The 13,930-nt window shown below is 36.3% G+C and overlaps 1 protein-coding gene across 1 annotated transcript in view; it reads left to right on the top strand.

Moving 5' to 3' along the window:
• The window catches only part of CAPS2 (calcyphosine 2), a 49,140-nt gene extending 36,057 nt beyond the window's left edge, over positions 1 to 13,083 (top strand). The window contains exons 11-18 of the mRNA XM_065934103.1: positions 271 to 366; positions 455 to 548; positions 3,738 to 3,856; positions 4,862 to 4,935; positions 6,495 to 6,649; positions 7,812 to 7,931; positions 11,198 to 11,294; positions 12,908 to 13,083. Of these exons, the coding sequence (XP_065790175.1) occupies positions 271 to 366; positions 455 to 548; positions 3,738 to 3,856; positions 4,862 to 4,935; positions 6,495 to 6,649; positions 7,812 to 7,931; positions 11,198 to 11,294; positions 12,908 to 13,083 (931 nt within the window). The remainder of the gene's footprint in view (positions 1 to 270; positions 367 to 454; positions 549 to 3,737; positions 3,857 to 4,861; positions 4,936 to 6,494; positions 6,650 to 7,811; positions 7,932 to 11,197; positions 11,295 to 12,907) is intronic.
• Positions 13,084 to 13,930: the final 847 nt, after the last annotated feature.

Genomic DNA, 13,930 nt, shown 5'->3' with positions numbered 1-13,930 from the left:
GTCTTTCACTATCTTAAAAGTCTAAGCCAAATTAGTAATCTACATTGTAATATATTCATCTTCATAATAGTATAAGATAAAGCTTTTTTCTCCATCCAAATCAGAATTAAGTTGACACTTTGGCAAGCTCTGTCATTTTTTCCTTGTGGTTTCCCATAACCATGCATTTGAGCAAATCCTGCTATCTCTGTTTGACACATAGAATCCATCTATCATTAAATATGAAAAGTATCCCACTTGAAAATCTTTGATACCATTTTCTTTTTCTAGAAATGGACGTGATGCTTGCAGAGAGCTGGTCGGATTCTTTTTCACTCATGACCAGTCCCTTACAATTTATGAGTATCGGCAATTTGGGAAAAACAGGTATGCCGTTAAACATCGTTACAGCTCTCAAGATGACTATTTCCCAGAGAAGCTGAATAATTTCACATTTTTGTCATTTAACTTCTAGAACAAATGTGCTTCCTTTTATTGAAAAAAACATTTATTGTCATCAGCGTGGACGAAGAAAAGGAAAGCAGTACCGACTTGGTGATCTTTATATTGTAAGTTCAGTGTTTTACTACCTGATGTTGGATTTTGAGGGATCCTGTGGGGCTCGGGGAGCAGGGTTTCTCGTTCCCAGTTTATTCTTTTCCCTCTTTCCTGGGCAGGGGCATTTATGTTGGCCAATGGTTGAGCATAGCGTTTATTCCTTGTGACCCTACTCAGCAACCCGCTCCCCACAACCTACCCTGCAATGGAAGCCCAGTGAGCTGGTATTTTGCTGCTTTTAAAGGTTGTACCACTGGGTCAGTGGTTACTTCAGTAGTACCAGGAGTGATTCTCCGCCTAATGTAGGCTTATCTTCTGGGGACGTACATTTTTCTCCGCACAGAGGGGTGCTTGGCTTCTGGAGCTGTCATAGATCTCCTGGTTAGCTCACCTTCCTTGCGATTTGCCTGCTTGGCACAAGTCCTGGTGTGTGGCATGTCACAAGGATTCCTCAGTGTGAATTGATCATAGGTAATGTTGGAAGTTGTACACTGCTCTGAAATTGAAATGATCACATTCATGTTATCTCACTACCCACAAAGATCATTCATATAAAACATATACTCATAGGCTAAGCATTGGAAATAGAACTGTAAATAACTTGGAAAGAATCCTTGCTTTTGTGGGAATTATATTCTAACGGGAAAGAGACCAAAGGGCCAGATAGGCAGGGAAGTGACTCAATTTTGCAGAGTCAAAGGAGGCTTCTTCAGGGAGTGCCATCCAACCTGGACGTACGCAGGCCAGGATATGTAGATGGAAGAGGGGAGGCAAGGCTTTCAGGTGAGAAGACAGGTTATACAAAGAACAAAAGCTCGAAAGACATGGCTTTTTTTGAGAACTGAAAGGAGTTCAGTCCTACTGAACTCGACTTCAAGGTGGGGATCAGAAAGAGGCAAATGAGAACTTACTAAGAGTGGCCTTTTGTTAAAGACTTATCTAAAATGTCTTGGGGAGTCACTGAAAGGTAAGAAGGTGGATGGAATGAAAGGAGGTAACATCAATAGGTTTGTGATTTAGACAGATTTCTCTGGTTGCAGTCTGGGGAATGGATTGAAAACTAGTACAAAGGACCAGATTGCATTAAATTACATTATACATATCAAGTAGTCTCTATTGTCTAATAATTTCAAGAGAACTTATATACATTTCAAAGAATGGAGAAAGTACTTATAGTTTTCTAAAGTAAATGCTCTAGGAAAAAGGAAAGAAATCTCTTCCCTTATTTTCAAAAGACATAGTTAAGCATATTATTTTAAATTTGTGTTTATTTATATTTGACTATATTGCCGGGAGAAATATCAATAATCTCAGATATGCAGATGACACCACCCTTATGGCAGAAAGTGAAGAGGAACTAAAAAGCCTCTTGATGAAAGTGAAAGAGCAAAGTGAAAAAATTGGCTTAAAGCTCAACATTCAGAAAACTAAGATCATGGCATCTGGTCCCATCACTTCATGGCAAATAGATGGGGAGACAGTGGAAACAGTGTCAGACTTTATTTTTGGGGGCTCCAAAATCACTGCAGATGGTGACTGCAGCCATGAAATTAAGACGCTTACTCCTTGGAAGGAAAGCTATGACCAACCTAGACAGCATATTAAAAAGCAGAGACATTACTTTGCCAACAAAGGTCCATCTAGTCAAGGCTATGGTTTTTCCAGTGGTCATGTATGGATGTGAGAGTTGGACTCTGAAGAGAGCTGAGCGTCAAAGAATTGATGCTTTTGAACTGTGGTGTTGAAGACTCTTGAGAGTCCCTTGGACTGCAAGGAGATCCAATCAGTCCATCCTAAAGGCGATCAGTCCTGGGTGTTCATTGGAAGGACTGATGCTGAAGCTGAAACTCCAATACTTTGGCCACCTCATGCCAAGTGTTGACTCACTGGAAAAGACCGTGATGCTGAGAGGGATTGGGGGCAGGAGGAGAAGGGGACGACAGAGGATGAGATGGCTGGATGGCATCACCGACTCGATGGAGGTGTGTTTGAGTAAACTTCAGGAGTTTGTGATGGACAGGGAGGCCTGATGTGCTGTGATTCATGGGGTTGCAAGGAGTCGGACACAACTGAGCAATTAAACTGAACTGAACTGACTGATATTTGAGAAACTCAGAAATTAAAATAACAACAATTCTCTAAGTTTGAATGAAGGATTTTCGAGGGGAAGTTTTTCACCAAACCTTGATTCTCTAAACAGGTTAAGCTTAGTTTTCAGTTCAGTTCAGTTCAACCGCTCAGTCGTGTGCAACTCTTTGCGACCCCATGAACCGCAGCACGCCAGGCGTCCCTGTCCATCACCAGCTCCTGGAGTCCACCCAAACCCATGTCCATCAAGTTGGTGATGCCATCCAGCCATCTCATCCTCTGTCGTCCCCTACTCCTCCTGCCCTCAATCTTTCCCAGCATCAGGGTCTTTTCAAAGCTTAGTTTTACATTTATGTAATATTTGTTATCAAAATACCAGGTGAAAGAGGACTTCCCTGGTGGAGCAGTGGATAAGAATCCAGCTGCCAGTGTAGGGGCCATGGGTTGGATCCCTGATCTGGGAAGATGCCACACGCCATGGAGCACCTAAGCCCTTGCACCACAGCTCCTGAGCCTGCACTGTAGGGCCCGCAGGCCACAGCTGCTGAAGCCCGCGTGATAGAGTCTGCGCTCCGCAGAGAGGAGCCTCACACTGCAGCAGAGGAGGCCCCACTCTCTGCAGCTGGAGAAGGCCTGCACAAAGCAACGGAGGCCCCGCACCAGTAAACTCATACATACGATTGTGTTCAAAATACCGGGTGAAAGAGGCTAATGCATCTGTCATAGTTCAGCAGTGGGCGGCACATCTTTCCGTAGATCATTAGCTCTATTTCTATATTTTGGAGTGTCATAATTTCCACGGAGATTATTTGTTCTTTTTTCCTCTGATTCTTAAAAAAGAAAACAAAAAACTGAAATTCTTCTTATTTTTTTTCATGTCAATTGTTACATCTAAGATTGTTCAAATTGGGAGATTGTGAAATTAGTTCTATTTTCCTATATTATTAGCTGAAGCCTGTGTGGTTTCTAAATATTCTCTCAGTATACTTATTTATTAGTATAAAAAAAAGTATACTACATTAGATGTAATCAAAATTGAATATTTAAAATTAGTTGTATTTTACTTCTTATATACTTCATAGTTGAAATAATTCTTATGTTAACTTCCTTAGGGCGCAAACTTGACGTTTTTGAGCTCTGATCATCCCAGACTTCCAGAAAGTGTAAAAGAAAACACAGTGCTTACACTTCGAATCACAGATATTGACTGGAGAGCTTTGGATTCTCTCAAGTAAGTCACACATGCATTTGTGATTTTAGAGGTATTTTATTTTTTATTATATTAAGATTAGATTCTATATCAAAGTGTTTTTATTTTAGTTAAGATTTACATTTAAAAAAATAATACATAACTATACATGTCTATTTTATGTGCTATATCTTATACTCAAATACACTCCATGTGTGGGAACAGTTACAATCAAATGGAGATTTAAGATGTCCCATTTTAAGTTAGTTAAAGTACTTTATTAATCTGCCTATACTATAACATTTTAATTTTAGTAAATGCTACAAAGTAATACATTTTAAAAAATGAGATACAGTATATTATAATAACTTTTCCCATGTTTTTAAGAGTGCTTCTTCTTCTAAGCACTAAAAAAATCTTGGGTCCCACATGCTTATGGTATTCATTGATTGATAATATACATAGTGAAAAAATAATGCTATGAGTCAAAAGCTTTAAATGAATTTGAGTTTTTTTTGTTTTTTTTTTAAATTGCTGAAAATATTTATGCTATTCTTGTGGAGTGCTTTTTTGGTCAAGATTACAGTAATTGGTGTACCATCAGTGCATTAGAGGTCATTATGGCCTTATAGCCATAAACTGGCTATAAGGAAGTCTGTGCTTATCTTTTACTGTATTGTTCAATATGATTGCATTTTTTTTTTTTTTTTTTTGCTTTTTAAAATAGTGTATTTACATTTAAAGGTAAAACTGCTTTTAAATAATAATTTTAATTAAGTTTTTAAAAAGAAGATTGAAATAATTATAAAACTGAATATAATGCTTTAAGGTAGTTCTTGGGAGATGTAAGGATTTTAGTCTTGATTTAGCATATTCAGGATTAAGTCAGCAAGCATTAAAGCAGCAAGCAAAGGTGGGAGACTTGATTAATCTCTAAGTACTCTTCTATCTTTCTCTGAGAATTTTTTGAGTCTGAAGCAGGAAAATCTTAGAGTTCCTATACTAAGACTGCAAAACAGTGTATTATGGCGAACATGTCAATTGCAGAACTGATTCTGTGGAACATGATGATGTAACCAATGAAGAAGCTAATGATAGGATGATTTTCAAGGCCATTCAAGGTGTGTATCATTAATCACTACTATACTCTCAAATAGTTTTAATTTTCAACCATTTTCTTTGTAAGGAGTAAAGCAGTATTTTCCAGATATTACTTAGTTTTATGACACTTCATTTATATTGCCTATTTGCTTCCTATCTTTTTATTTTAGACACGAATACATGTTTAAAAATATTTTTAGGATTTCTCCTACTTCAATGAGTCTAACTGAATAACTAGTATTATATCATTTATGAACTTAAAAATTTTAGAAAGCACTAGATAGTGTGGTTTTTATCTATGAAATGGATATGTGATTTTTACAATATAGTACTTATTTTATATTGTGGTATCATAAAAAGATTTGTGGTGGCCTAGTGTAGAAAAAAAATACTAGACTGGAAGCCCTGTTTGGACTCTCCATTCAGTAGACGTGTGACTTTGTGTGTATCTCTTGTACCTCTTTCTTTATGTCTAAAATGGGTATAATAACCTCATTAACTTTCAGAGTTGTTGTAGATAATATGTGAAATATATGTAGGTTTGTACACTAAAATATTTTAAAGATTTGTTTCTAGAGTCTACTCTTGTAATTAGTACAGTTTATGAGGTTCAAATAGACAAGTCCTTTGTTGACTCTCAAAATCAAGAAGGCAGGAAGACATTAAACCAGTAATCACAGAAGTCAACAATAATTTATAAATTTTGATAAGTCCTGATTTATCATATAAAGATGATATGGGAGGAACAAGGCTAAAAGCAGTTTTTAAAGTTGTCTAGGATTGGTATTTGATCTCTGAAATATTCTTGATGCTATTGTTAATAGAGTTTATTCTATCATGATCAGTATGATTTGTCACCCTTGTATCTAGTGACATTTTTTTGTCCCTCTAAGCAGTATATTTAATAACTGCTTTGGTAAAGTTACCTGTATTTTCTTAAGTGAAGATGGTACAAACTGCATCAAATGAAATCTGTCCCACAAAGAGAATGGGCCTAGGGATATAACTTCTTATAAATTCCTAGCAAAAAGGGTTACTGTAAGTGTAAAAGTATAGGATAGCATTCTAAAACCTTGATGTTATTAAATATATGCTACAATTTGAAGATTTCAAATGATTTTAGAAATTTTGAACTGATAAACTGTCAGGTACTTCACTCAAAAATTTGTAATTCAGTTGGTAATTACAAAGAAAGAGGAAAAATACTAAAAATATAGACTCATCAGGTGAAGTGGAAGCCTGGAAAATTTTTTTTAAATGAAGATTTTATTTGTGATGCTGAGGTTATTTTCATGCTGATAAAGTGAACCATTATTTTCCTATATTTAAAATATAACACTCTCACCACACAGTGGTGCTATAGCTCTGATATATTTCACGTGTGATTTTGTGTATAACCCACTTGACTAAAAGCATTCTATTTTTCAAAGCCTTTTGACAGTCATACATATGATCTGGTTGCATATTCACATCCCTTTTATCAGATATATCGACTTTTTTTCTTACCAGAGAGACAATTGCAATTTGATTCATTTATGCATAGGGATAATTAGTTTCCATCACTCTTCTTCCTAAACAGACATGCTGAGAGAACAACTACATAAAAGAGGTGTTCGTATTTTGACTGGATTGGGAAAATACCTTCAACAACTGGACAAAGAAGGAAGTGGACTTTTAGATAAGGCAGATTTTAAGCAAGCTCTAAAATTATTTCGCTTAGAAGTGTCTGAAAATGTAGGTACCACAGATAATTCTCCGCAGTGAGTGACTATTATTCTTAAGTGGCCTTATTCTCTTTTTTACTGAAGTTTTTGTAGTTCATTTGTCTCCTTTATGCCTCATTATCAGTATTAAGCTGTCAGAAAAATCCTGTTGATTTTTTAAATGTCAACCTTCATCCCTCCTTCATATGCTTATTAAGAACCTAATAAGCAGGCATTGTTCTAACACTGAGAAGACATACTTTGTACTCTTAAGGTCTTTATAATCAAAAGAAAGAAATATATAAATGATAACAGAAAAAGCATGCGAAGTGTTAAAGAGAGAATGCTTTTGGAACATGTGAGATAAATTGCAAGCCAGGTTATGGAGAAGGAGAAGGAAGTGCATGGGATTTCTGGAGTGGGCATGTATCAGAACTGAGTTTTGAAGGATGAGGAGGAATTAGGCAAACAAGAGGGGAGGAGGAGCATGGACAGTGGCTACTTGAGGAGAGGGAGAAGCATATGGGAAGGCTTCAAGAGGAGAGGCGGTGTGACCATTCCAGGAATCGCCCCAAAGCCTTTACACCCACGGTTCCCTCCACTGTGAGTGGAGGTCCAGCAGACCTCTGCGTCTGCGGGCTGGATTTTCTCATCACTCAGGTTTTCTCTACTCAGAGCACTTCACTGACACCTCCACCTAAAGGCGCATCCCGTCCCAACCCTGATCCTTTCTATACCATTTACCCGAAGTGTGAATGTTTTCTTTATGCCACTTCATATAGATTCTCTTATTATTAGTGGTCCTCATCCTATTGGAGTCATTCCAGTAAGTGAAGTGACTTCTTAATTGTCACAGATATAATACATTACAAATAATTAAATGGTCAAATTCAAGTAAATGGCAGCATATTTATTGAAAGGAATGAATTTAAAATGATATACTTGATTTATTACCACTCTTAAATGTTTCTGCTTTATGGAACTATCTCCATTGCAGAGTTCCTCTAAATAAGTTTTCTTAGTACTTTTGATTGGATTTATGTGCAACTTTTTGGAATGTCCTTAAATCTACTACCTTGTCTAGGGCTAGGTATAGCCCTAAACAAAAGATATAACAAAATACTATGATGATTATAGTCATAGCCATATGTAACTTAAAGTTGTAACAATAGTCTCTCTGTGATTATTTCTAGGATTTTGAGTCTTTGTGGCTAATTCTAAATAGCAGCGGCAATGGCAGGGCTGATTACGGAGAATTCAAACGTGCCATAATCGGGGAAATGAATGAATACAGGAAATCATTTGTTCGAAAGGTAACTTTGTAAAGTAACCTTTCAAACAGTTACTTTTACTAGATGGTTAGGTTCATTCTTAAATCGTCAATGAATTACCATGGGAAAAGTTTTAAATCCCTTTCCCTGCAGTGTACTGTGGGTTTAGTAAAGCACAAAAACACACATACGTGTACAAATCTACCCATTCTACCGCAAAATAACCTATGTTTAAGGAAAATACCGTAAAAAGAAAATAAAATCTGAAATTAAATTTCAGTTTTCAAATTGTTAATTCCATAAATTGCTGGCTCCATATAAGCTATATGTCTATATCAATTATTAAATATTTCCCCAAGCCTCAGTTTCTTATCTCACAGCACTGGTCTAAGATAATACATGTAAAATTATTAGCATCATAGCTGTCCAAGTGTCCAAGCTCAATGCATATTATCTTAGGATGATGAGTTAAAGATGTTTCTCTACTTTTAAAATATGCTTGCTAAATGTTAAAATGAAGATTAAAATGACCATGTTAAACAATAATTTAAAAAAAGAGCCCTGAGTTTTGTAGGAGAAAGCATATAACTTTGGTTCTAGTAGCCATATTTAAAGCATACTGTTGAAAATGAAGTTTTTCTTTTGTATGTGTATCTAATATGAAATGTATATATATCCCATATTGGAACAGAGATATTGTGTATAGAGTAGTCTGAACAATTACATTGGGCACAAATGGAAACTATAAAAATCTTTATCTTTATTGGTCAAAAGGCAAGATCAAAACCTTATGTTAAATTCACCACATAATGCTTATAAATTTGCATTCATTTTTACTTTACATGTCCTGGTGATGGGTGTGAGTGTCTAGAACAGAAACTGAAGGGCTGTCTCCTTCGCAAGTCTCGGTCCCGGGAATCAGTTCAGTTCAGTCACTCAGTCGTGTCCGATTCTTTGTGACCCCATGAACTGCAGCACGCCAGACTTCCCTGTCCATCACCAAATCCCAGAGCCTACTCAAACCCATGTCCATTGAGTCGGTGATGCCATCCAACCATCTCATCCTCTGTTGTCCTCTTCTCCTCCTGCCTTCAATCTTTACCAGCATCAGGGCCTTTTCTAAGCAGTCAGTTCTTCACATCAGGTGGCCAAAGTATTGGAGTTTCAGCTTCAACATCAGTCCTTCCAATGAACACCCAGGACTGATCGCCTTTAGGATGGACTGGTTGGATCTCCTTGCAGTCCAAGGGACTCTCAAGAGTCTTCTCCAACACCACAGTTCAAAATCATCAATTCTTCAGCGCTCAGCTTTCTTTATATTCCAACTCTCACATCTGTACATGACCACTGGAAAAACCATAGCCTTGACTAGATGGACCTTTGTTGGCAAAGTAATGTCTCTGCTTTTTAATATGCTGTCTAGGTTGGTCATAACTTTCCTTCCAAGGAGTAAGCATCTTTTAATTTCATGGCTGCAGTCACCATCTGCAGTGATTTTAGAGCCCCCCAAAATGAGGTCTCTCACTGTTTCCATTGTTTTCCCATCTATTTGCCATGAAGTGATGGGACCAGATGCCACAATCTTAGTTTTCTGAATGGTGAGTTTTAAGCCAACTTTTTCACTCTGCTCTTTCACTTTCATCAAGAGGCTCTTTAGTTCTTCCTCACTTTCTGCCATAAGGGTGGTGTCGTCTGCATATCTGAAGTTATTGATACTTCTCCTGGCAATCTTGATTCTAGCTTGCTTCATTCAGCCTGCATTTCTCATGATGTACTCTGCATATAAGTTAAATAAGCAGGGTGACAATATACAGCCTTGATGTACTCCTTTCCCAATTTGGGACCTGCCTGTTCTTCCATGTTCAGTTCTAACTGTTGCTTCTTGACCTGCATACAGACTTCTCAGGAGGCAGGTCAAGTGGTCTGGTATTCCCATCTCTTGAAGAATTTTCAACAGTTTGTTGTGATCCACACAGTCAAAGGCTTTGTTGTAGTCAATAAAGCAAAGGCAGACGTTTTCCTGGAACTCTCTTGCTTTGTCAGTGATCCAGTGATGCTGGCAGTTTGATCAGTGGTTTTCTGCCTTTTCTAAATTCAGGGAATAAGCAAAAGCCTTAGTTTGCTAGGGGTACCACAACAAATACCATACACTGGATGACTTATATAGCAGAAAATTATTGTCTCACAGTTCTGGAGACTAGAAGTCCAAGATGGAGGTGTCAGCAGTTGTTCTCTTCCGAGGCTTGTAACCAATTGGCTGTCTTCTCACTGTGTGTTCTCGGGGTCGGTCCCACAGTCTGTGCTGTCTGTGTCCTAACTCCTCTTCTTACGAGGATGCCAGTAATACTGGATTAGGGTCCACTCTAATGATTTCTTTTTCACTTAGTCACCTATTTAAAGACTCTATCTTCTACAGTCACACTCTGAAGTACTTGGAGTTAGGGCTTCAGCAAATGAATTTTGGAGAGGATGCAATTCAGCCTGCAAGAGGTACCATATATATGTGACATTATTGTAAATAAACAAACTTCATTCTAGTTTTGACTCATCTGCAAATGTGGGATGTTGCTTTGGGTCTGTTGTGTGTTTCTATGGATCCACTCCTTTTCTCAATAAAATACATTTTATGATTCACAGGATTGCATTGAGTTAAAGGAGCAGTAAAGCAACTAGCATTTCAAAAGGTAGTGTTAAGTTTCAGGAAATAGAGTAACAAAATCCATTTAAAAATCATTTCATTTTCTCATTGATTTTAGTGATAGAATGTTTCAAGTTTACTTTTTGAATCAAAATAGTCCCAGCCATTTATCAACTTCATGTGTCTCCTAGCATGTGGGCATGCTTAAGTCACTAGCATGGACTCTGCATCTTCATGGACTGTAGCCCGCCAGTCTCCTCTGTCTAAGGGATTCTCCAGGCAAGAATACTGGAATGGGTTGGCCTTCCCTTCTCTAGGAGATATTCTGGACCCAGGGATCAAACCCTCATCTCCTGCACTGCAGGCAGATTCTTTACTGTGAGGTTTTTACTCAACTCCTCAGTGTTAAAAAGAGGAAAGCCAGGGTAACAGAGGTTAAGTTACTTTCTCAAGGTCAGGGTGCTAGAAAGTGGTAGAACTAACGCTTAAGTGCAGGTCACCTAATATCTTGCTCCAGTATCTTTCCCCCTGTATTAATGATGCTCCCTGCATATTCCAGTTTAGTACTTTAAACTGCTTTGTTTGGAGCTCAAAAATAGCCTACTACAGAATGGAAAATTAGGTTCTAATGATTTCATAGGAAAAAAATAACATTTTTCTCTTTATTTAGGCCTTTATGAAACTGGATTTTAACAAAATGGGCAGTGTGTCTATTATAGACATAAGAAAATGTTATTGTGCAAAGAAGCATCCTCAAGTAATTTCAGGTAACTACTACAAGTCAAAATGCACTAAACAGATATAAAGGATAGAATTTTGGACTCTGGGAGAAGGCGAGGGTGGGATGATTTGAGAGAATAGCTTTGAAACATGTATATTGTCATATGTGAAACAGATCACCAGTCTAAGTTCGATGCATGAAACAGGGTACTCAAAGCTGGGGCACTGGGATGACCCAGAGGGATGGGATGGGAGGGAGTGGGAGGGGCGTTCAGCATGGGGGACGCATGTACACCTGTGACTAATTCATGTCAATTTATGACAAAAACCACCATAATATTTTAATGTAATTAGCCTCCAATTAAAATAAATAAGTTTAAAAAAAGAAAAAAAATGCATTAGATTTCAAAAATGTGAGTTAATAGTGTATCTATAATTTATATAGCATGGTATATATATATATACCATATATATAGTTAATGGTGTATCTATATTTATATAGCATGGTATAATTATAGTATCTATAATTTATATATAATTTATAGCATGGACTTGAGGCCATTAAGAGAGGAAATAGTTAATTTTTTAAACCAGAGATGTGAGAGCTTCTTCATTTAAAAATTCATAAGTCTATTATTTGTACTTATTTTTTTCATTTACGTTTATAATTGAGGAGCAAGTCCTCTGAGTTTTATTGTCTGCTTATGCTTGAAGATTTAAGACAGAATAAGGGAATAAACATATATATGTCTATCAAAAGTTAAAAATACAAAAATTACTTAAAGAAAAAGGTATTTAAGCTGAAATCACTCCTCTTTAACCAGTCATAATACAATCAGAGATACTTATTTCAATAGCTTATTGTTCTAAGCTAAAAAATCAAATTAATTTTTAAAAAGGATGACTTAGGTGTTTTATGTTCTCACTTTAAATAGCAAACTAAAGAATTACAATTTTTTTACAGATGTAATTCTCAATAGCATCTTCCTATAGTTTAAAATTAAACATTTTCAATATAACCCACCAGTAGAAATAGCCTACTTAATGTCAGAGATTAAATTAGAATGATTTAATCAACTGGAAGTTCATCCAGCAAAGATTTTCATAGGCCTCTGAATCCTGAATCTTAGTAATATTTTCTAGTTGCAGTTATGAGTAACTGCTTCATAAAGTAACTAATGCCTTTCACACATTGCATTACTGTGTTAACAGCCTATATATCAGTGAAATTGTTTTCTTCTTTCCTCACTTCTAATGGGAGTGAAACTGAGTTCTCTAAAACATTAACAAATACAAAAATATCTACAGTAGTAGCTGTTATTTTGCCCATACATATATAGGATACACCCTGTCAGACTTTTTTAAAAGATGCCTCAAATGTATAGTTAAGTCCCCATCATTAAATTCTAGTTCATGCAAGTAAATGTTTAAATAAATTGATGGGTAGTTTGACATAAGATTTCAAATTGCTGAAAAGATTTCATCAGGTGACTTAAGTATTTCTTTTTTTTTTCTTTTTTTTCCCCATTTATTTTTATTAGTTGGAGGCTAATTACTTTACAATATTGTAGTGGTTTTTGCCATACATTGTATTTCTTTACTGTCAGCCATTTTACTGGACTTTTAAGGACATGGTTTCATAGTCAGTACTCTTTTACAGGACACTCCACAGAGGAAGAAATCAAATCATCTTTTCTAGAGACATTGAAAGATGCCTGTAGCAAGTCTGATGAGGTGTCATATGGTGAATTTGAAGATTACTATGAAGGTCTAAGTATAGGGATAGTAAATGATGAAGACTTTGTTAATATCATATGTACTCCATGGGGGATTTAGTTTTTCTTCTTTTTTTTTTTTAATGAACATGTCACCAGCACTAAGTGTGGAGAGATGAATGTGAAGTATCAAAACCAGAATGTATATCTCTATGATTCTCTTCATTCTGTTTGTTTTTTGTGCTCTTAAAAAAGCTGAGCCTGGAAAGAGAAGCATTCAGAAAGATAGATGGAAGGGTATATGTATAGTCACACACATGCACGCCTGTGCTCACCTGTTTATAAGTTTATAACGATCTGTCTTTTTGATTTATTACTTATCTTGAATATATTTTAGAGGTCATTTTTATTAGCTTTCTTAGGAAAGTAACATCTGTATCAAACAACAGGAGAGCAGCTATGTGAAACCAAGTTTCTTGCCTGTTGATTTTTTTGCTACCTATGCCCCAAAATGTAATTGACACCATTCTCAATTTGATGAACTGGACTTGGGCCCAAAGCCTATGAGACTGAAATAGTTCTGCTTGCTTCAAACATCTGAAAATGTTAAATGAATTAAAGGATATGCAAAAGAAATTTTCCATGCAGTGTGATTATAGATATTTTCTGTAACATGAATATTTAGAATGATGGAGGTTTACCTCAAAAAATGCTTATTTAAGCACTGACTTGTCTTATGATTTCTTGTCTTCCAAATCATGTGCTACTGTTTGTTCAATAGAGCACAATGTAATTATTCTAGTGACCAGTTCTATCTGTTCTTTTATTCTTTTTTAACTGTGCAGTTTTTAATCTGTGCAATTCTTATTATCGGCATACAGTTGTTATTTAACTAGAAGCAATACAAAGTGGGAAGAGAAATACTTTCTTAGAATATCAAATAAAGATTTTAAAAAGTGTATTATCAC

This window comes from Muntiacus reevesi, chromosome 4, assembly GCF_963930625.1.
Source record: "Muntiacus reevesi chromosome 4, mMunRee1.1, whole genome shotgun sequence".
Lineage (NCBI taxonomy): Eukaryota > Metazoa > Chordata > Mammalia > Artiodactyla > Cervidae > Muntiacus > Muntiacus reevesi.
This window is presented reverse-complemented; position numbering and strand designations above follow the sequence as displayed.